The sequence below is a fragment of the Semicossyphus pulcher genome, unplaced genomic scaffold (genome assembly GCF_022749685.1).
Source record: "Semicossyphus pulcher isolate SPU_LCO1_2020_fin unplaced genomic scaffold, fSemPul1.0.p SCAF_11, whole genome shotgun sequence".
Classification (NCBI taxonomy): domain Eukaryota; kingdom Metazoa; phylum Chordata; class Actinopteri; order Labriformes; family Labridae; genus Semicossyphus; species Semicossyphus pulcher.
In genome coordinates, this window is record NW_027211615.1 from 5,794,487 (window position 1) to 5,816,163 (window position 21,677).

Below are 21,677 nucleotides of genomic sequence, written 5' to 3' on the forward strand. Positions count from 1 at the left end.
TATATCACTATTCAAATTTAATTTATTCCATAGATCAATAAATTACGATTTCCATTCCATTGAATCAAACGTTCATCCTACATATTCGACATTAATTTATTTCATATATTAAAACCATTCTATTGATTCTATTAAATATTTTCTTCCCTATATTTAAACTTTTACTCTTTATACTCATGTATATTCAATATATACACACTTTTAATGCAATAAGGTGTTGCGATCAAACGTTTATTCTAAATATTTAATATATACATATTTTGATTTCTTTTATGAATTAAAACTGGCATTCAATTAATTTCGACGTTTCTTCCTTGTATTTAAACTTTCACTTTTTATAGCCTATTAAAATTTAATTCTTAATTTATTCACACTTTCAGTTTAGTTTCACTTTTATTTTGTAAGTTGGAACAGGAAGTTGTTTTCCTACGCAAGCCTCGGTTCCAGAGGAGTTGGCTCGTGGTGCTGATGTTGTTATTTTAGAAGCATCATTGTTGTTAACGGGCTGACATTTGGTTAAATGCTGTAAAAATATTCGTCCAGCTTTAAAACGTGTCGTGGAGTTTTGTCGTTGAGGTCCCGAAGGAATTTTTTTTACATATTCGTCAAGCTTATTAAAAGTCGTCACAGTGTTATTAGCCACTGGAATGCTAATGACATTGAGGCTAACGTGCTAGCAGTGAGCGTGCCCGTGTCAATTTTATTTTTAGATAATTGACGTGAAGATGGTTAACATCATGCCATTGTGAAATCGATCCCAGTCAGTCATGTTTAGTGGCATATGAAAGAGGTGTAAATAACTGACATTAACGTTAATTAGTTATAATCGGACGGAATCTGCGAAGTGTGGAGGGATGAACACGCCGCTCGGGAGGAACGGGTTAATCGGGCTCGCAGTCGGAGCTACAGCCGGATTGGGCTTGATTGCCTTCTTAATTTACCGAGAGATCAGCCGGAGGAAATCCCAGAGCCTGGTGCTAGAGGCCCGGACAGCTCCCCGGCTGCTGGACGGGGTGGATGGAGCTGCGCTTCTGCGGGATGTGCTGGATGCTCAGGGTGGGTGGACGGTGCTCTGCCTGGCACTGACAGCGATCTGTTAAATACATGTGTGCGTGTGAGAGAGATATTCATGGTCCAACTGCGTAGTAAGGTTTTCTATTCACATTTACTAAGTACAGTGTAGTTAGATCCAAACAAAGCTAAACGCTGACTGTGTTTTTATGTTGGACATTTAACTTCATTATATTTTCTATTCATATTCATTTTGTCGTTTGGTAGTTTGCCTTTAAACTTTTTTAACTAGCATTTTGACAGTAATATTCCATGGTTTACTGGGCAAAACCCAGTTAAGTTGCATTGCCTAAGGAATGACAATGAGGGAGGAATTTTGAGACTAATACAAAATTTAAGGAAAAAAATCTCTGAATACTGATATGGCGGGCCGATATAGTGAAATTGATTTTCTTAAACAATTAATGTTTTCTTAAACAATGAATGTAATTAGAGATTATGTAACATTTGTTTTTACATTGTCAACCAATTCTAATGTGGGCCAGTGTCTGTTTAGCTGTTATGCTCTGCTACATGTGCTGCAGACAGAGCTGAGGAGATTGTAAACTATTGAGTCAGAGCTCCCTCTGCTGGACAAACTTCAGTATGTGTTCTTTAAAATCCGTTTTCTTATTTGCGCATATATTTGCAAATACTGATATGTTGTGATGGGCCCTTGTCTTCCTTAACCTCCTCACAGTTTACTTCCCAGCTCTCACTAATGGGGCAGGGGATAAATTCCACCAGCAAAGTAGTGCAAACCGTAATCAATAAGTCAAGGACACTAAGCAAACTAATACCATAAGTTTAGCATGTGATTATTCTCACAGCAAACAGTTAAAGACGACAATGGCCAAGTAAAAAAAAATGGTTCAAGCTAATTGACGCAACATAAATTAAATACACAAAAAAGTCCACAAGGGCAAACTGCTATCACCGTGTCTTTATTCCCCCTAAATTACCTTGAGGTTTTCAGAAAAGGGAACAAGTTTCCCCAAGAAACAAGAAAAGTTAATCATAAATATTAAAATTCGTAAAAAATATTTGATTAATTGAACTGAAAATTGATTATTGAAATTTGATTAATATCACATTTTAAAACTAAATGACTGAACTTTAAATACCTGGTATGTTGAACTACTTAACTATCAACTACCAGCTGCCTTCAACCCAGCAGAGAAGCATGTCTGAAATACACGAAGACAGCAAATGTCTCACACATTTTAAAATGACAATTAATCCCTTCAAACAGCGCCAGGCTCACCAGTTGTATCTACAAACCTCTCTTATTGTTGCACCTCTTTCTTTTTTGACTGGGTAAATAGCCTCTGAAAACCATTAAACCTTTATTTTGAACATTTAAATAGAATATATTTAAAGTGAAATATGCTTGGCATCAGCATGTTGTCCCGAACCCTTGTCTAGCACCCCAACTGGCTGGATAAGCAGGGGAAAATAGATGAATTGATTGATTACGATGTTTGACAGGTGGGGAACTTGGTTTGAGATTGCAATCCCGTCCAAACCCACATGTCTAACAATCTGTCTTCCTGTCTGCTCGTGCAGAGGTGGAGGCCCAGCAGCAGGCTCTGGCTGCAGTGGAAGCGGTAGTGCAAGGTCTGTCCCCGGAGCAGCAGGTGGAGCTCAGGAACCAGCTGGACCAGGTGCTGAGCTGCGTGTCCTCACTGCGCTCAGAGGTGGCTGAGCTGAGGGGTGGCCTGCAGGACATAGCTGTGCAGATCATCCAGGACGTCAAGTGAGTGACACTGAACCTTCATACACTGTGATACCAGATAGGGAAATTCAAGTATTATAAACCTGGGTCCTATTTACATATCCTTTGTAATTTGGCATCTAAATGTCAAACAGAAACTGCAGTTACATCGCTCTCTATAAAGCCACCAGACTACACTGACAAACACGGTAATTTTACATCCCAGAACATGGACGTTTCTAGTCTATGGCTGCAGCGATCAGCTGGATTGTTTGTGTTATTGTGTGACTTTGGTGTTTTTAAAAGGGTTAGTGTGGATCCAATATGATGTTTTTATATCACACAATGGCACAAACAAACTGGATCGAGGCAGCAGTGGACAAAAAACTCCTGTGTTCTGTGAGGTAAAATGACTTGTCAATGGAGTCTGGTGTCTTTGAAGAGAGCGATGTAACGTCTGTTTGTGGTGAAAAAAAAAACGACCTCCCTTTTGAACAAAAAGGTCCGTTCTGTAACACTTAAAATAACAATCTGAGCCTGTCAGTGGTAAACACAAGAACTTCTATCTTTGATCCATCAAGGATTATGTTGCAGCCATTACAGCCTGTATTACACTCCTGCAGGCTGAAGCATCTACTGCAGGAATCCCAATATTTTTTGTACTCACTAGTCATTTAGACCCCAAAACATGTTAAAAGAAAAAAAAAAATTATTTGGCATAATCAGAGTGATGCTCCACTGTGGGGCTGGCTCCAAACAGGTAATCGGACTGATGTGTGTTTTTCTCCGCTGCCACTTTCAGAAAGGGGGTGGAGGACAGTCAGCGGGTTCGAAGGCGACGCCATTATGTCCACAGAGAGCGCACCGACTCCGCCAGCTCCAGCTCCATCTACTTCACCGCCAGCCAGGGTATGGCCAGCACATACGAAGAGACCAGTGAAGGAGGGTAAGTCATGGCCTGGTGCTGTTATTGTTTGTGTTTGAGCTTATAGTTAATATTATATTGTTTATATACGATGCTTTAAAGCTGCTGTCATTCATAGGTGTACCAGTATTCAGTGTCCTTTCTTCTCTGTGTCTAAGTTACCTTAAAAACAAAAACATTGATCGGTGTAGCTTTAATGTGTTATTGTTTTCTTTTCGGATGTGAGTGTCTTTGGTTAGTGGGGCAGATTTTTTAAGGCAGAAATCCCTCAATTTGCCTCCTTGCTACCTGAGAGAGTCTTGAAGTAACAGCCTGCAAGTCCAGTAGTAATCTAACAGTGTGCAGAGCCAGGTTTGATACACCTGTGGGAATGTTCAACAGGCCTCTTAACAAGATCCACGGGCTAATAATTGGTTGATTATTTCTCTATGACATGTATAGGCGTTAAAACTGTCCCATGTGTGGCTAACAACAAGTATCTGACTGACATTCATTCTGCTGATAATTTCGTCATCCTTCGTCATAACAGTCTAGAGGTAAACTGTAGAAGTGAAGCATTGATGTAGAGGTCACATTTGGAAATGAATATTTTATCACATTTCTGATGTTCCGATGACAAATCATGATATTTTTAATAAAAGAGAAAAAAAAAATGAAAATCATTATTTCCACAAATTTCAAAAACAGATATCTAGCCATGCCAATAGTTTTAAGTAGTAACACTAACCCCAGCTTGTGTCACACGTACAGTTCCCACGAAAAGGGTTAGCAGAGCAGTGTTTCATCTGTTATGATGCTAAGCTAAGAGCCCCACCTCCAGTGAGCTGATACTATCTGCAGTGGAAAACAAATATACGAAGTACTGGCACCAATTTCAAGCGGGTAGAGTTGAGTAAAGCTAATACTCTGGATGTAGTGTTCTGTTGTTGTTTGGGTGAACTGACCCTTAAAAAGTACATTTAAAAACTGAAAAACAAAATTAATCAACTATCAAGATGATGTGAATTCCAAGTGTGTTTTTAATAATTTTAATAACTATATAATACAGGATGATCTGTATGTCTCAGGTACTCGACGGCCTACGCTGAGTCCGACTACACAGACCGGGACACGGACAGGGAGGAGCCTGAGCGGGAGCCTGAACAGGAGTCTGAGGAAGATGAAGACAAGAGCTGTGCCACCGTCCTCACCCTCCGCCAGGAGGACTCCCAGGAGGAGGAGGTGGAGGAGAGGGGGCTGGAGGAGGACGAGGAGGAGGACGAGGGAGACGAGAGAGGGCTGCAGCTGGTGACTGAAGTTCCCAGTGGGGAGCTGGCTCTCCTCCTGGCTCAGAGCGACATCCTCCACACAGGAGACGCCCGACTGAAGGCAGAAGGTTTTCATCTGCTGCTGGACAACAGAGCAGAGGTGAGGGACACGACTCACAGGTCACATGATACACACATGTATCAATATTTATATATAAACACATGAAGTCATTATATTGTTAATCTTTATTTATAGTACCTTACCATGCTATACATAAAATGCAGCTCAAAGTGCTTCATAATAAGGACTCACTTTGTGCCCATTTCTCTGTGTCTCTGTGCCCGGTTTACTTCTGCATCAGCAGTATGTTTCATAAAGTCTTACATACAAACTCAACTCACAAACATTTATTAATATATGTACTAAAGTAATCATGTACTTTAACACTGACTGGTGTTTTTGTGACTCTGTTCCTGCAGTATGGAGACAGCAGGGAGTTCTTATGGCGGCTGGCTCGAGCTTACAGTGACATGTACGAGTCCACTGAGGACAAACAAGAGAAGAAGCACTACGCACAACAAGGTGATGGACTGACACACGCCCTGCTATAATGATGATTATATTAACTCAAACTCAGAAGTCAGTCACAGTAAAACAAAGACAGATTGAACTCATAAAAGAACCCAAAACATAAACAAAATGGAGCTTTTACAGAAAAGGAGTTGAGGAGATATTTTGAAGGAAGCGTAAAGTAAATCAACTATTTTTTTAGGCTTAAGTGACTTGAGTACGTTTTGTTTTGTGCAGGTCGACAGGAGGCAGAGTTGGCCCTGAAGAAGAATGGCCTGAACGCTGAGTGCCACAAGTGGTGAGCAAACAAACAGTGAACTTAAACATTATGGCTCATTACTCTATATACACGTTGTTTCCATAATTTAAACTACGTCTCAAACCTGTATTTGTCTGCAGGCTGGCTGTGCTGACAGGACTGACCTCCCAGCATGAGAGCATGCACAGCAAACTGAAGAGCAGCCACATTTTAAAGGTAACACTTTGTGTGTGTCAGTGTGTTGGTTATATTTTGGAGTTGTGTACATTGTGTAACAGTGTTTGTCTTCTCCTCTCAGGAGCACCTGGACCGGGCCCTCGCCCTCAGAGATGATGACCCCATGTGTTTCTACCTGCTCGGCAGGTGGTGCTACGAGGTGAGACAAGAAGCTGTGTTGTACTGTAGACACTGGTGCTGTCCGATTCAGACTTTATCATCCAAATATCAAAATAAATAATAACAAAGTGAATTTACAGGTGCTATAGTGAGTTTAACTTCATGTTATAAAGCATGTGATGTTAATGAACGCATCAGAGACTTGACTCGCCTGCTCTGCCAACAGCGTGAATGCTAAATTACAGAGAGCGGAAAAGCAGCCGCTTAGCTCCGCCTACCCTCTCTAACAGACCAACCACTGCTGGCTGATGGAAAACGCGTCACTAACTGGGCGCCGCCTGTGATTTTCTCCGCAAATGTCGCCACAGACACCCAGTCTGTAATACTGCAAATGTAAAGGCTTTCATCAGTGGGCCATAGGATCAATCACCATTGTGTTACCTCATTCGGCGATAGATAGAGACTTAACAGACATTTATTTAAATAATAATGTCAGCAAATGACAAAGAGTCAGGTTCAATCTATAGAAGCCTTTCTGGTATAATGGGAATCTGACTGTTATCGGGGCTAAAACGAGGGTCAACATCAGCAGGACATTCAGTTCCTAGAGGGACTTCTGTGTGGTTTTGTTAGCTTACGCTCGCTTGCTCGCTAAAGCAGATGATTTTCTACCTAGCTAATGAAGCGGAATACAGTCTTGAGTGGATAAAGTTATCTAATGTCTCCAATCGTCTAAACTGGCCTGTTTCAAGCATGCAAACTCCATTATAAGCTAACGTTACAAAAAAACCAACGACAGACCAAAGATGCTTAGCTTAGTTACAGCTAGCTGGCTAACCTTTGCTCTCTAAAGCCTGATTTATGCTACTGCAGGGAATCGGTAGCTGAGGTATGCTGAGGCTAGAAATGCCCTGCAGAAATAAGCTGCACAAAAACTAGGGAGCACACTGTGCTTGATGCTACTTTGACAGTAGTATTTTCTGCTGAGTCATTTTGGTAAAAGTGACAGTTATTCCAAATGTATAAGTTCATACCACACAGTGATCTGCTCAGTTTCAGTCTCCACAGTCTGAAGTACACAAAGAAGCAGGATCAACACAGTGGAAAAGAAATCCAACCAATAATTAATTTAGTGATGTAACTTTAGAGTGACGCAGACAAACAAGCACACAAGTGTAAATGCTGATAGAGGCAGAAACCACTGAGGAAGGCTACAGTTAAGTCTCTATGTAGATTCAACACACAAGCATAAATCAGGCTTCATGTTAACGTAAGTTAGTAGATGGCTAGCTTGATCCATGAAACAGGGTTTTCCCTACTGCAGGTACTACTATGGCTGCAGGTGTAGCCGTTAAGTAAACAATCCGCTCCGTGAACGGTTCATTTATGTAGCCGCTGATAACGGGAATACACACACTCAGCCATCTAGCATAACTGCCCGTCTGCCTCGATCATCCCGCAGGCGCATGTTTACTGTTTACAGGCAGGTGACACACAGACTCTGCACAGCGGTCTGTTCACTCTGTGCTCTCATAAAAAGCTGCACTAATGTGATGTCAGACGGACTTTCACTGTTTTTCTATGTGTGGGAACACTGCTGTGGGTGTTACATCGGTCATCAGTGTTGGGGGAAGTAAATCTCCCTCTTGTGTGTACAAAAACTAAATCTCTCAATCATTGTTTATGCCATACACACGTGTGTATTATTTGTGAACCTAGTTAGCACCTAAGCCCTTTGAAAACCTGGAGAAACCCCTGGGAAAGTTTGTATTTAGACAAATAATTTTAATTTTTTATAATAATTGATTATGTAACTTTACAAAGCAAATGTGTAAAGTGCAGATTGTTGTTTACTTTACGGCCTCTGGTGTCATTAATAACACTTTTCTGAAATCTCTTTATAGAACCTTTCAGACAAACACATTTTAAGTCCAGGTGTTTACGCCCTTTCTGAACAGCCACACTTCTTCTGTGTGCGTGTGTGTGCGTGTGTGTACAGGTAGCCACCCTAGACTGGTTGGAGAAGAAGGCTGCTGCTGCTGTCTACCAGAGCCCCCCCACCTCCACACTGCATGACGCCCTTGAGAACTTTCTGAAGGTACGACACTGCTGCAGGCGTTTGAACATGTGACTAACAGGATGTCCACAGATCTCTGCTGCTTCTATCTGATGTTGCATGTTAAATATCTTCTCCTTGTATACTCTGTTTAACTCTGTAACAACGTACACCCAGTTAGAGGGTAAAGATGACCAGAGGGGGATCATGTGTTAAAACTAGGGCTGTAGTTGTCCATAGTTAACTCGCGATTAATCGCAAATTAATCGCACATTTTTTTATCTGTTGTAAATTTACCTTAAAGAGATAGTTTTTAATTTTTTTTTTAAAGTTTTTAATCCTGGGATTGGACAAATACGCTTCCTTTATGCAAATGTGTGTTTATTATTACTGCAACTTTCCAAAACAATGCCAAATACTGTCCAGAATATTCTACAGAATCTTTAACGCGTTATTAACGCTTTAACGACAGCATGAATATGAATACATGTTTTTGTGTTTACTGATTCTTCACCTTCAGCATGTTTTTCGTTCTGTATAAATGTTCTAAATGTGCAATCTTTGTAGGCAGAAGAACTCAGTCCAGGATTCTCCAAGACTGTGAGGCTCTACATCGCAAAGGTAAACCATCAGATCCCACATTAGTATTTAAAAACACACTGGTTTATATGAAACACAACAATACACACACTTCTAAAATCTTCTTTAATTACCATTAAGGATAAATGTTCATAAATAGCTTTTAGGGTGTGTGTGATGTTGTGAATGTGTGGACTGTAAACACCTTTCGTTGCTGGACCTGCAGTGTCACCAGGAGCTGGGAAACATCTCTGAGGCGACTAACTGGACCGAGCTGGCTCTGAAGATGACCTCACACAGTAATGATGTAAGAGACCTCTTATACTTCCGGTTTAAAGAAGGATTCTGGTCGTTTTGAACCTGGGCCCTATTTTACATATTACATATAATACTAAAAGGAACAAAAAGTTGTAAAAATCCTGCAGTATGTTTTTTTGCTTGAGGTGCTGAAAAAAATCGATTCATGTCAGAATCGCAAATTCTTAATTTATACAATTCTGAATCCATTTGAAACGTCCAAAAATAGATTTTAATTAAAAAAAATGTTGCACATGGCAAACCCGCTGCATGCATTGTTTGCTGTGCTCCATTTCCTGCTTCCGTTGTTCACAGTTCCAGCAAGGAGTGTGTCGGTCCTGGCTAGTCAGTGGCGCTGCTAACGTTAGCTAGCTCTCGGCATCGCTAATGTACAGGTGAAGCCCTGACCAACGCCCACAGAATAACAAGCTGAAAATCGATGTCTCAAAGAGCTGCTGAGCATTATTATGTGATTGTTTTGAAAAACATACACTTCCTGTCTCTTCACTTGCTTCACCACCCACACTCAGCTTTTCCCAAACAGAGCTACGCTTCTAGTACAACACGAAGCTCACGCGGGTTGCCAGGTTGAGGACACTGAGCCTCGAGCACAAGACTTGCGCTTTGACAATGACAAGCAACGAGTTCTGTGCGCCAATTTGTTTCATATCTGGCATCCCCGGGTGATGAAATGGGCAGTGGGCGGGATCGCGCAGCCAAAACACACACAGATGATCTGCACCGGGATGGAAATTTCAGAAGGAGAACATACTGGCTGCAGCGTTGTTGTTGGAGAAGCCAATATTTCAACTTAGCATGTTTCCTTAATCTCCGATGACATATTACGGCCATTTTATGATGCAGTAAATATATTATATATTGTTCCTTTAAGTATCGTGTTGTTGTATTTTGTTTTGTGTGTAAGTGAGTGTTTCCTTTTTTATTTCCAGGATGAAGAAACGTCTAAGCTGGAGGCTCAACTTCAAGTCCTAACCAACACAAAAATCTGAATGAACTTCTTCTTTCCCTGAGATCCAGCCGATGGCACCGATTGGCTCGTCAGCCTGCTGGTCGTCCAATCAGATGTGTTCTACTAACCGCGCACTCTTTCTTTTTCCCATCACTGATGGATCTTTGTCCAACTGTCACTGTGAAATGATCTGGAGTTTAATGATGTATATTTATTTTTATTTTTAAAACTTAAATATAGTTTAATTGAGTCAGTATCACTGAGTAATATATATATTGTAATGTTCATGATATCTTTGATGTTTCTTTGCCTTTTTAACTGACTGAACAAACACACTGACCTTAATTTATCAGTTACAGGAACCGTTCACCTCAGACACAGACAAACAGCTTCTCTCCTCTGGTTTTGATTTTATTTGTCAGGGGAGGAAACTCAGAGTGGATCTTAGAAACTAAACAAAATTATCCTCACAGACACACTAGAGAGTTTTTGTTAGTATTGTATTGTGGCTTTTTTAGTACATCAGAGCGTTGGGGTCCAACATAAGAGCTTTTAGGACCAAAGCCTGTAAGCACGAGGTCAGGATGCAACAAATGGAGATCATTTCTTCAGTCAGAGGAGGTGAAACTCCACCAGGTTTACCGATAATGTGAAGGGATGATATTCTGGAAACAGAAAGTTTGATCAGGGACTTTTTAAAAGCTTTAAGGAAGATAAATACAACAAATAAATCTTACTACTTTCTGTCATCAGGTTTGTTTGTTGTATTTGTCATGCTGGGTCCTTCTCATGTTTGGTAGATGTGCGTGTTTTGTTGGAGATGCAGTGATAACGTAATTTGCTCTTAAAAATCTAAAATGTATTTTTTCAGTTTAACTAGAACTTTAAGACCCCAATGATAAGGTGCAGAACAGAGGCAGTTCTTTGCCAACATTGTACTAAAATGATGAATTATGTGGAGCTCTGTTTGGTGTTGACTGTAAAACATCCTGATTTTCCTTTGACGGTTTTTTCTGCCTTTGATATTTGATTATTTTCTGACGTGACGTGTTTTTATTTTGTGATCTGACACTTTTTCTATTAATTTATTCTTGTTGAGGTTATTTTGCAGTCATTGCTGTGAGCTAATAACGATAAATATCTTCAATATTTTGACCCTGCAATGAAGTTCAAATGCACTTAACTGACTTAAAATCGAATAAAATTATTGTTTTTTATCATCGATTTGTTGCTCAATGTCTGAATCTAACTCTACTCTTCCTAAGTCGTGTACTATAAGGGTCCAACAACAGTACGGTTACAGAGTGATAATGTAATTATACGAGGATTCAGCTGTTGTGGGATGTGTTAAGGGAGGATATGAGGAGGAGTCTAGGGGCATTATTGGGGACTTTGTGGACTGATGTGATCACAGTAATCTACAATGTAACATCACAAAGACTAAAGAGATGATTTTAGATTATAGGAGGAAGAAGTCATAACCAGCCCCGGTTATCATCCAGTGTACTGAAGTAAAACTTCGGATCGATCTGATACATTCGAGGAAGTTGGGAAATCTGAACGCTGAGCAGCTTTGGTGACACAGCGCCAAGGGAATTAATCTCAAGTTTGGATCTAGAACAGATTGTTAGCTGTTAGCATGCAGATGTCTGTTTATAGAGATTAATAAGAAGCTAAATCGTCGTCAGATCACGCTGATGGGAGGCGGGATATCAATGGCGGATTATGTTCCGCCTGCTTTTGCTCTCCTCACAGACTGTTTTTTCCTGCATACGCCGCAGCCTGCTGATACGTGATTGGTCAGTATTACTTGGACTACAAGCGTAGTTCAAACAGAACACTTGCCTTCCCGGAAATCCTCGCCCTACTTACAGATTCTACTATGTAGACTATTCTTTTTAGAGTCTGTAAATAGAGATTACCCACCCACTGACAGGGGTCATTGTTACAAGATAATCAATGGTATTCACTTGACCCATCAGTGGTCAAAAAGTTGGCTGATCTGCCTGTCTATAAGATCCCTTTATGATGCTAACAAATAAAACAAGTCAATTTAATAGTAAAACAAATTTAATTTAGCTTCAAAGCTTATTTACAGAACGTTCTTGTAAAGAAAAAAAGAAAGGTGTTGGAGCTGACATTAGTATGAATGAATTTGCTTAATTACAGACTTTAATGTAAAATAATGTTTCAACAGCAGAAAAATACAGAAGCCCTGAGAGGCCAGTTTCTAACTTGTTTTCTCTCCTGTGTTAATGATTGAAGAACGAGTTCAATAAAGTTCTTTAACATTCATGACTTGGCTGATAATTGTTGGTGACTTTAAAACTCTCCTGCAGGAACACATGAACTGCTCGTCTTGTTTACATTTCAGCCTCTTGTTGCCAAAATGATAAGAAACCTAAAACTAGCCTGAAACAAACAAATATTTTCTCTCAGACAAAAAAGGTAAATGAGGATTTTTTTTCTCAGCATGTTTCCCCTAAAAACTTAACTTGCTTCTGTTGATTTTTTTCCACCTGTTCTTGAGTCACAAACAGGAGACAAACATATTAGATCAGACTTCAGTAGTAGATCACAAGTTAGTTCTCTCAGGGCTTCTGTAGCGTCACTGTGATACGTGAAAAAGTCACCACTCGACAGAGTGTAGAGTATCCACAAACATTAAGAAAGAGTTTAAACAAAAAGAGCTCCTAACAAATAGTTTACAAAACACACATTTTCACTCGTCCAACAGAGGCATTCAACTTAGAAAATAAACAGACCTTCTGTGGTTTAGACGTAGTATCTTATTATTAGGGGTCTTTAGGGGTGAGCTTTTATATCACTCTACTGCAATTATGAGATACAGATGCTGTAATTGAGCAATATAGATTTATTCTAATCAGAGTACATCTTTATGAGTTTTTTTTGTTATTGTGGAGATAAAGCTATAATGACCAAAAAGCTCCTCTTCTTATAATAATGAGAAACTGTGTCAAAACTGAAGGTAAAAAAGGCTTCCCTCTCTCCTGAGTCGAGAGCAGTTCGCCGCCACCTTGCAGAAAACTAAACGTTCCTTCTTGTCGTTTCACCTCTGACCTCCAGAGGATCAGATCAGCAGCCTCTCAATCAGCATCACCATCTCCTACAGTCCCTGCCCCCGTCCCATCAGTCTGTGTGAAGGCAGTGGTTTAGGTCAAGATCTCACACACAACACTTCAGTCCCAGAGTGAGTCAGTTAGTGTGACGGTCACATTAACCACCACCCCCCGCTGCTTCCTGCCTCTCTGCCCCCTCAGTCCTTGGCGTCACCGACTCCGTCAGCGTTGATGGCGAACATGGCTTCGGCTTCTGGCAGGCAGGGCGAGTCGTAGATCTTACAGATCCTCGTCTCTCCTCGACCCTTCCTCAGGTACAGACTGCAGAGACAAGACCGACTTTTACACACGTGGAATCATTAAAACACATCATGGAGCTGCAGCTGTGAAAGCTTCATAGCGGCTGTGATTGTTTTGTACCCACTCTGCTCTGCCCGACTGTCAAGCTCCATGAAAGAGCAACTCTGGTAGTTTTAAACCTGGGCCATATTTTTTAATATATATTTTTGGGTTTCAATGACTGATTGGTACGGTAGATTTCTTCAGCTGGCAGCCATGAAATTGGCTTTTCTGTATTTTAAAACTTTTGGAATCGGTCCATCAGGTAGCCTCCGTCGTAACCGCGACACGGACTGGGACAACTGCGCCCGATCAAAGTACGTACACTATAAAAAGTGCTTGTTTTTGCCACTGACAGGCTCAGATTGTTCCGACAACATTACGGAAATGATCCCTACAAAGATCGTCCTTTTTTTCAAAGACTAAGATGCTTTTTGTGTAACCAGAAACAGAAGTCTCGCTCTGAAATCTCGCAGGTGGTGAGATGTTACCTGAACGGGAGTTGGAGAGAGTTTTTGTTCACGTAGAGGACTGCCAGCAGTAATATATTTCAAAAGTGATGGCTGAATATTTACCGGATTTCAACGATGAAGATGAGGCATTTTAATTTGATGGCCAGCGGTATCCAGTAGGGCCGGGTTTATAAAATTATAGATTAATACATCCTGAGATCGATCTTTAAAATATGTATAAAAACGTGTCTGATCATTCACATTTCTGAGCGCTCCTGAATGCAGCACGACTCTTCTTATTGTAAACATTAAACATTTTGATAATTTACCAGGTTAGAGGTGCACTGATATTGTAAATGAAATACCCCTAACCAAATCGATATCGAATTGAATCGGATCGGATCGGATCAGAAATCGAATCGAATTGAGAAATCCTTATCGACATCCAGATCTAGTGTCCAGGGATGAAACCTCAGACACTACAGTGCTGTGCTGCAGACTTTCTTTCATGTGCCCAAAATTAACTAGAGGAGGCGGCCAGGGACCAAACGGGCAACTACCTATCGAGTAAGTAGACCAAACATATTTACATGCATCAAATTTCTTTACATAGAAATGTCACTGTTTCTGGTCATACAAAAAGGATCTCAGTCTATAAAAAAGATTTTTGTAGGGATCATTTCCGTGATGTTGTCAGACACCTGGAGTAACAATCTGAGCCTGTCAGTGGCAAAAACACTTTTAGTGGATGTACTTTGATCGGGCGCAGTTGCCCCTGGATTATGTTGCAGCTATTGTGGCTGTATCGCAGCTACGGCTGAGGACATCTACCGATTCCAAAACCTTTTGTTCCTGAGTCATTTCAACACATTCATTTGTAAAAAATTAGGCCCAGGTTTAAAACCGTCTACTTTAACCTCACAGAAAATTTGAGTGGCTGATCTTTTTGTTTGTATGATTGTGTGTTACACAAATATTGTGTGTTGGATCCAGACAAACTTTTTTAAACACCAAAGTCACACAATGACACAAACAAACTTACTAATCGAGGAAGCAGTAGACCAGCAGCAACTGTGTTCTGAGATTAAATTACTGTCTTGTCAATGGAGTCTGGTGTCTTTGAAGAGAGCGATGTAACGTCTGTTTGTGGTTTTAAAAAAAATCACCTTCCACTTTAACAAAAAGGTCTATCTCTGAAAACATTACAGAAAGGATCCCTACAGACACTTAGACTAACAATCTGAGCCTTTCAGTGGAGAAACAAGAACTGTTAGTGGACGCACTTTGGGTCCAGGTTTTAAAACACCTGAATTCCCCCACATTCATTGAAAGCATCCATCAGCCTATAAAGATTAATGAAACCTTCATCACTCACCGTGTTGTGGAGGCATGAGCCATAATGTTTCCTCCGATGGGTTTCTTGGGATCTGCAGAAAACATGGCCGCCCCGTCCACCTGTGCTACCACCTGGTTGGTTATCACCACGGCAACCCCAAACTGTTGTCACAAAGGATTGAGGCAAACAAAAACAATCATGCATGTTAGAGACAGTTAGAAACCTGCCTCACATATCTGGACTGTGTAGATCCAGTGTGAGCGTCATTAGAATGTGTTTAAACCACAGACTGTACAAAAAGATGGACGACATGACAGCTCCCTAAAAGTGAAGCCAAACCCTCTCTATCGCCCCCTGCTGACTGGCTGCAGTATAGGTCATAAAGCCCGCCTCCTCCATGTTAACAGATGGGACATGAGTCAAACTATAAAATCAAAATACACATCAAATACATTTTTCTCAAACATGGTTTCTGTCATTATAGTTAGTTCTTATCATGCTGATTTATGTTTTATAAGTTTATTTTTAATTAGTTATTTGACGCTATAAAAAGGGGGTGTGGCCTCATGACTGACAGCTCTGTTGACAAATACGGCTCCTGCAGCAGGAACAGCGAGAGGAGACGTAACTAAAAAAATCACTACAGTCATTGAAGTTTCCATACCTGTGAACGTTAACCTCAGACCAACACAAGAAGCTGTTCTGCTGTTAAACACGCTGGCGTGCGGGATCCTTGCTGTTTGTTCAGTAAGTTAAGTGTTTGTTTGGGTTAGTGAAAGTGGCTACAGCCGCTTCACCCGCCGATCTCTACTGTACAGCTCTTGCTCCAAATGACTCATCATCACAAGATGGCAGCGCCTATCACAGGTGCTATTTTTGCTTCAATTTCATATAGTGAGAGCAGATAGAGACACGTCGTCCATCTGTATATACAGTCATTGATTTAAAGTAGAACAAAAATTGAGCTGCTACCTCGTCTGCAAGCCGGAGCAGCATGCGAAGGAAACGTCCCAGGTGTCCCTGTCTAGCAGACAGCTCACCTCTACCTGAGTAATCTGTCCTGTACAGAGCTGTGGCACTGTCCACTATCAGCAGAGCGTACCTGACACACAAAGAGAGAGGGAGAGAGTGTGTGAGCTGCAAGGATACACACTATGGCTAGCTGCAGCCAAAAACTGGATCTTTAATAAACCCCACTCAGCAAGTGAGGGACGTATGAATATTTGGGAACACAGAAGCACTGACCTGGACTCGGCCATCATGGCGGAGGCCTGGTACAGCAGCTGGGTCTGATGGTCCGTGTTGAAGGCTCGAGCGTATGCAACATTGTCCAGAACGTCGCTGCCCACCAGCCCGTACCTGAGAGCAAAGAGAGGTCATGTGACATTCAACATCAGGCTTTACTTCCGCTTTGTCTTCACACAGGCAGGATCAGAGCTTATGAAAGGACTGACAGTGAATAAACAGTAACACAAAGATTCTTTTTAATATCAGTTTTCTTTTTCATAGTTTCCACATCAAATAATATCCCTGCATGGGGAGACCTTTGACTGACTCCCACAATGTGTCATACTGTGAAGTAAACAATGTGGTTTCTGTAAACATGTAAATACAGCGGGGACACTCGTGCGTAATGCTGCTGATGGAATCACTGGCACTGCTGGTGAATTACGTGAATGTTGGAACAACTTGTCACTCGTCTATGACCCCCCCCCCGCTGTGTCCTCCAAACAACATGTGCTTTCTGAAGTCCACCTCATTCACAAGCACCCAACGCTGTCAGAGAGTTCATTTCCTTTGGCTTCCTCACGGTTATTTCCGTGATTAATCGTAAACAACGATGCGAACAGCCGGCTCACTTGTATGCATTTCCATTCACGAGGCTTTGCATTGACCATGTATGGTGTAATGTGGGCCATATAAGAAGCTAATTCACGTGTGCACATTTCCAAGTGGATTGTGGTTTATAAAGGACACATTGCGTGCAGGTGTGCGTGGGCACGGTTTGATAAATCTGAATTATTTTGGGTGCAGGCCATTACCGGGTTTTCTCCGTACGTACAGTTTTAGTCTGGATTCTACGCACTCTCTCATACTTAAGCCCCCTGGCCTTTTCATGTGGACCCTTTAGACCTGTGATGTTTGTGACTGACCTCTCAGCAACAGCGAGGAGTCTCTCTGGTCTGAAGGTTCCCTCTGTGTCGATGTACATGGCTTTTCCTTCTCCTCCCCCCTGATCGATGGGCAGCTGAGGACACAAAGGAAGTTTTACTAATATGACCCGAACCAAAACAGGTCAGCAGCTTTGTCCTGTTTACTGTATGTTTGTCAATAAAGTTTTCTGTCTGCTCAGCATGTGCATTCTTACATATTGTTAGGAGTGCTTATGAACCAAAACTCATCAAAACCATTAGCAGTATAAAAAAATCCAGTGGATCAGATCACATCTGTGTTTGCAGGGATAACAAGTTAAATGTTAGACCTTTAGAGACCTTTGAGGATATATTTCACAGCCATACTTCAGAAAATTACAAATGATATTAAGACAAATCCCAGAGTCCCAGAATTACTCTCAATCTATTCAAATTTATTCACGTTCAACATGAATGAAAAGCAAACCAAACACAACAATAACAAGTTGCTTATTTAAGTGATTTCTTGCAGAAGGTGCAGCCACCATATTTTTATTTATTTTTTTGGAGGGGTGGGGGGGTGGGGGTGCAATCAAAGAATTGCACAGTATAATGTATGAAGTATGTGCATTTCATTATTCATGTGAATGGTGCCAGCTGTAAACAATACTGCTATCTAAGCCACTCCTTTTCCAGGCATTAACACCTTCACACAGTCAAGCCATGTATGTTTTAATAGCTACCATGCCAATTTGAAACATTTTTGTCTTCAGATAGCTTTTTACACAGATCGCCCAGTGGCTGCGCACACACGTCATTTTTAGTCGCAAACATGGTAGGTCATTGAAGGTGCTGTGGCAGCTGCAGGTGTCGTTCCAAGTAACATACTTGTATGACAGAGTGCACGGACTGAAGCTTTGTGACTGGCAACTGATTCATGACGAACACGCACTTTCTTCCTGCTGCTGCCGCACATTAATCCTCGAACCCAGGCTGCAGAAATACTGAACGGCTTCCCGTCTCCACCATTTTCCTCTATCCATGCCCAGTGCCTTTTGTTCTTAACTACTGTCTCAAGTAAGGCTGTATCCTCGCCAGGTTTAATAAACGTCCTTTATTAAAGAGCTGAAGTGCTTTGAGCCACACATTTACAGAAACTACTTTAAGTTATTACTTTTAGAAGTAGCTTTTTTGAGAGGAAATTCAATGAAGCCACTCACGTGCTGTTGGTTGATAGATTCTGAGGTGCACAGTTTGCGTTCGTGTTTGTGGTTTCATGTTGGTTTGTAGTTTTGTTACAGCTTGAATAATACAATTTTTTCCACAAAATACATTCAAAAGTTAGACTGGAGGTAATTCATTATAAAATACATAATTTAAAGTAATTTCAAAATCACATTTCAGACATTTAAAAGGTCTGAAATTAAGATCACACTCCCTGAAGACCCACAGAAACCCTGGGAATTGTAAACCCTCTTTCGATACAGCTGAGGCCGTCTATACAGAGTGAAACCTCTCTCTGCAGACAGTCTGAACCGTACCTGGCAGGTGACAGCGAGTGTGTGACACAGCTGGGTTTTCCCCGTCCGAAACTCTCCAAACATCTCAGTGATGGAGCCCGTCTCAATCCCACCTGCAGAGAAAACAAGTGTAAGTTCCTTCCATGTGGTATTACCCAGTTTACATCAGGATTTCTATGTAGTCCTCCATAACTAACCACTGATGAACAGGCTTAACGTGTTGAAGATATACAATTAGCTGTACGAACCTTGCAGCAGTTTGTCGAGCTCCTTGGAGCCCGTAGAGACCTGGATGATCTCGGCTCTCCTCTGGTGGAACTCTGTAGCTGTGGTGAAGCCCATCGGCACGAGTTTGGCAGCTTCAGTCTGAGAGAGAAAGATTTATATCACAGATATGTCTGTATTGTTTTTTATCTGGTGGGGTCTCATCAGAGGGAAATGACGATCACTATGCGAGATCTCTTTTTAAAGTAATAATCTCAAACTTTTTCCTTTAACTAAATTTCTGTTAAGTCACTATTTACCCATTTTAGCCTCCAGAGAACGTTTCCCAAAAGCCCAAACTCCTGTTGTAAATGTGATTACACATATTACACAAACAGTTAACAATGTTTTACTAATAATGCTTGAAACTGACACAAAACCTCTTAATTGTTCTTTTATTTCTGGGGGAGAAGTGTCTCTTGCTGGAAACGTTCTCAGCAAACCTTTGCACACTGTCTACAGAGACTCTGACACTCTTGTCCCTGGAGGATAATGTCTGATTGCTCCATCTGTTGCTGTGCTATACATCTATTTCCTCTCAACTTCCTGTATAAAGTTTGTGTGGGTCTGTGCATGCAAAGATGAACATAAATGCAACGGTTAAATGCTTTGTCAAGTCAGTACTCATTGATCCCGCTATGACCCAGAAAATGAAGGGTTGGTGCTGTTTCTTACCAGTACTTTGTCAGCTTTGGCCTCACTGATGCCTTTGATGTTGAGCAGCTCCTTCTTGGGTGCGTAGGCCACCGCCTCGATGGTGTGGAAGCCGGCGTCCTCCAGCTTCTTGATGTCGCTGGCACTGATTCCACATTGCTGTGTGCAGAGACATCAGAAGAAGAGACAAGGACAAGTCTTGCGATTGGCCTTTAAGGATAAGGGCTTTTTAAGCCTGGCCTCTATTTTCATACGGGTCTGTGGGATGATAACATTTTGTAACTGCTCCAGTAGATTGCTTCAGCCGGCAACCATGAAACAGGCTGTGATGGCTGCTTTGTAAGTGACAGGCTCTGATTATTCTTCTAAGTGTCTGGGGTTTTTTTTTTTTACCCCACAGAACATGTAAGTTGTTCTACCGCTTCGTTAAATAGTTAGTGTTATTGCTGAACTAACTATTTAAATTACCAAATGAATTGTTGAGTTTGTGTTTGGATCTCTTTTGTATTTGTTATTGATTTCTATGCATTTTAAAAGGCCCATCAAAGGGACAGGCATGAAAGATTAGCAATAAACAATGTTGTGTGTGAGATCTGTTTACATGATACATAGTTATAAAAAATCAAATATTAAAACGATAAATAAATATCTAGACATGAAACTGACGTGTATGCAGTCACCTGTACAGAATGTAATTGTGTTACTGTGCTCATGATACACACCTCGAGTCTGCACAGAGGCTGTGGCCCAAAGTTTTCTTCCTCCTCCACCTCTGCCTCCACCCTGGCCTCGCTCCTCATCGCCATGGTGTGAAATTCTGCTCAACAGAGAGGAAGAGGGGCGTTCAGTGACAGGAATGTATAAACATGATTATAATACTGTGAGCAAGAGAGCAGCTCTGTTAGAGTTGAGACATTTATGTGAACATTTTTTGTTTTAAACTTGAATGTTTTAACCCAAATGTAATGAGTTTCTTTCTTTGCTAACTAATGATGAATGCAAAGAGTTGTTATTGTATCCCTCGCTAGTAACTTATCGTTAAAGAATAAATATCTAAGTAACGTTACTATTTGTAAAATAATTTACAAAATCAGGCACATTTCATTTATATGGTTAGATTAGTAAGTAAGCGGATATTAGCTTATCTACTAAAATAAATAACTCACGGTAACTCACCCGATGAAACTGTCCCGACCGTTACTTATGTTCTAGTTATACGTTCTAATTCAACTTGATTTTGAGTCTAACTAGTATTTTAACAGATGTAAGTTAGCCTACTTGAGCTGTTAGCTTGTTAGCATCAGAGCTGTTTTCGCAGCAGTTCTCTGGTTTTTCAGACATGAAGCTAGCGCAAGATACCCGCAAAAATTGCTTCTAGATCAAAGACAGTGAAATGACAATTTCAACAAGAGTGAACAACTACGTTTTTTTCTCCGTGTTTTAATCATACGCGTTCATACATAATTGTTGATGATAAAGTTAGCTGTTGTTTTCACATACCTGTTGACTTTTTGTTTCCCTCAAACTCGGCTGTTTGATAACCAAAGCTCCCGCGCGCGACGTTCTAATAACGCAATGACGTTTTTACGTAAAGACGCATCCTCTCACAAGTGTTCTGATTGGCCACACACGGATCTTGCTAGTCAATCCTTCAAAATAAAAGCAAAATAATTTTATTTTTACAGTTTTAATAGGGAGTCATCATCTAACTTAGGGGTTCTCACACTTTTTGGGGCCAGGGACCCCTTACAGGGGAGAACATTTTCCAAGGACGCGCTCATAATCGTAACACCGACTAAGCATATGCTTACAACCATTTGCACTCTTAGATGCCGTTGGAGCTATTTGTATTGTAAAACATATCGACCTAAATACTTCAGACCTGTTTCATAGAGA

At 41.0% G+C, this 21,677-nt stretch overlaps 2 protein-coding genes across 2 annotated transcripts; one reads left to right on the forward strand and one right to left on the reverse strand.

The window, feature by feature from the left end:
* Nucleotides 1-451: 451 nt before the first annotated feature.
* rmdn3 (regulator of microtubule dynamics 3) lies at nucleotides 452-11,228 on the forward strand. Its single transcript, XM_069655916.1, has 12 exons — nucleotides 452-1,056; nucleotides 2,617-2,806; nucleotides 3,567-3,710; nucleotides 4,757-5,096; nucleotides 5,417-5,519; nucleotides 5,745-5,805; nucleotides 5,907-5,982; nucleotides 6,065-6,142; nucleotides 8,102-8,200; nucleotides 8,726-8,779; nucleotides 8,964-9,044; nucleotides 9,985-11,228. The coding sequence occupies exons 1-12, from the start codon at nucleotides 855-857 to the stop codon at nucleotides 10,042-10,044; spliced, it is 1,488 nt and encodes a 495-aa protein (XP_069512017.1). The 5' UTR covers nucleotides 452-854; the 3' UTR covers nucleotides 10,045-11,228.
* An 868-nt stretch (nucleotides 11,229-12,096) lies between these two features.
* rad51 (RAD51 recombinase) lies at nucleotides 12,097-20,590 on the reverse strand. Its single transcript, XM_069655553.1, has 9 exons — nucleotides 20,504-20,590; nucleotides 19,803-19,940; nucleotides 19,112-19,229; nucleotides 18,885-18,976; nucleotides 17,365-17,459; nucleotides 16,457-16,570; nucleotides 16,184-16,313; nucleotides 15,251-15,372; nucleotides 12,097-13,405 (listed from the first exon to the last, which is right to left on the reverse strand). Exons 1-9 carry the CDS (start codon nucleotides 20,585-20,587, stop codon nucleotides 13,282-13,284), a joined length of 1,017 nt encoding a protein of 338 aa, XP_069511654.1. The 5' UTR covers nucleotides 20,588-20,590; the 3' UTR covers nucleotides 12,097-13,281.
* Nucleotides 20,591-21,677: the final 1,087 nt, after the last annotated feature.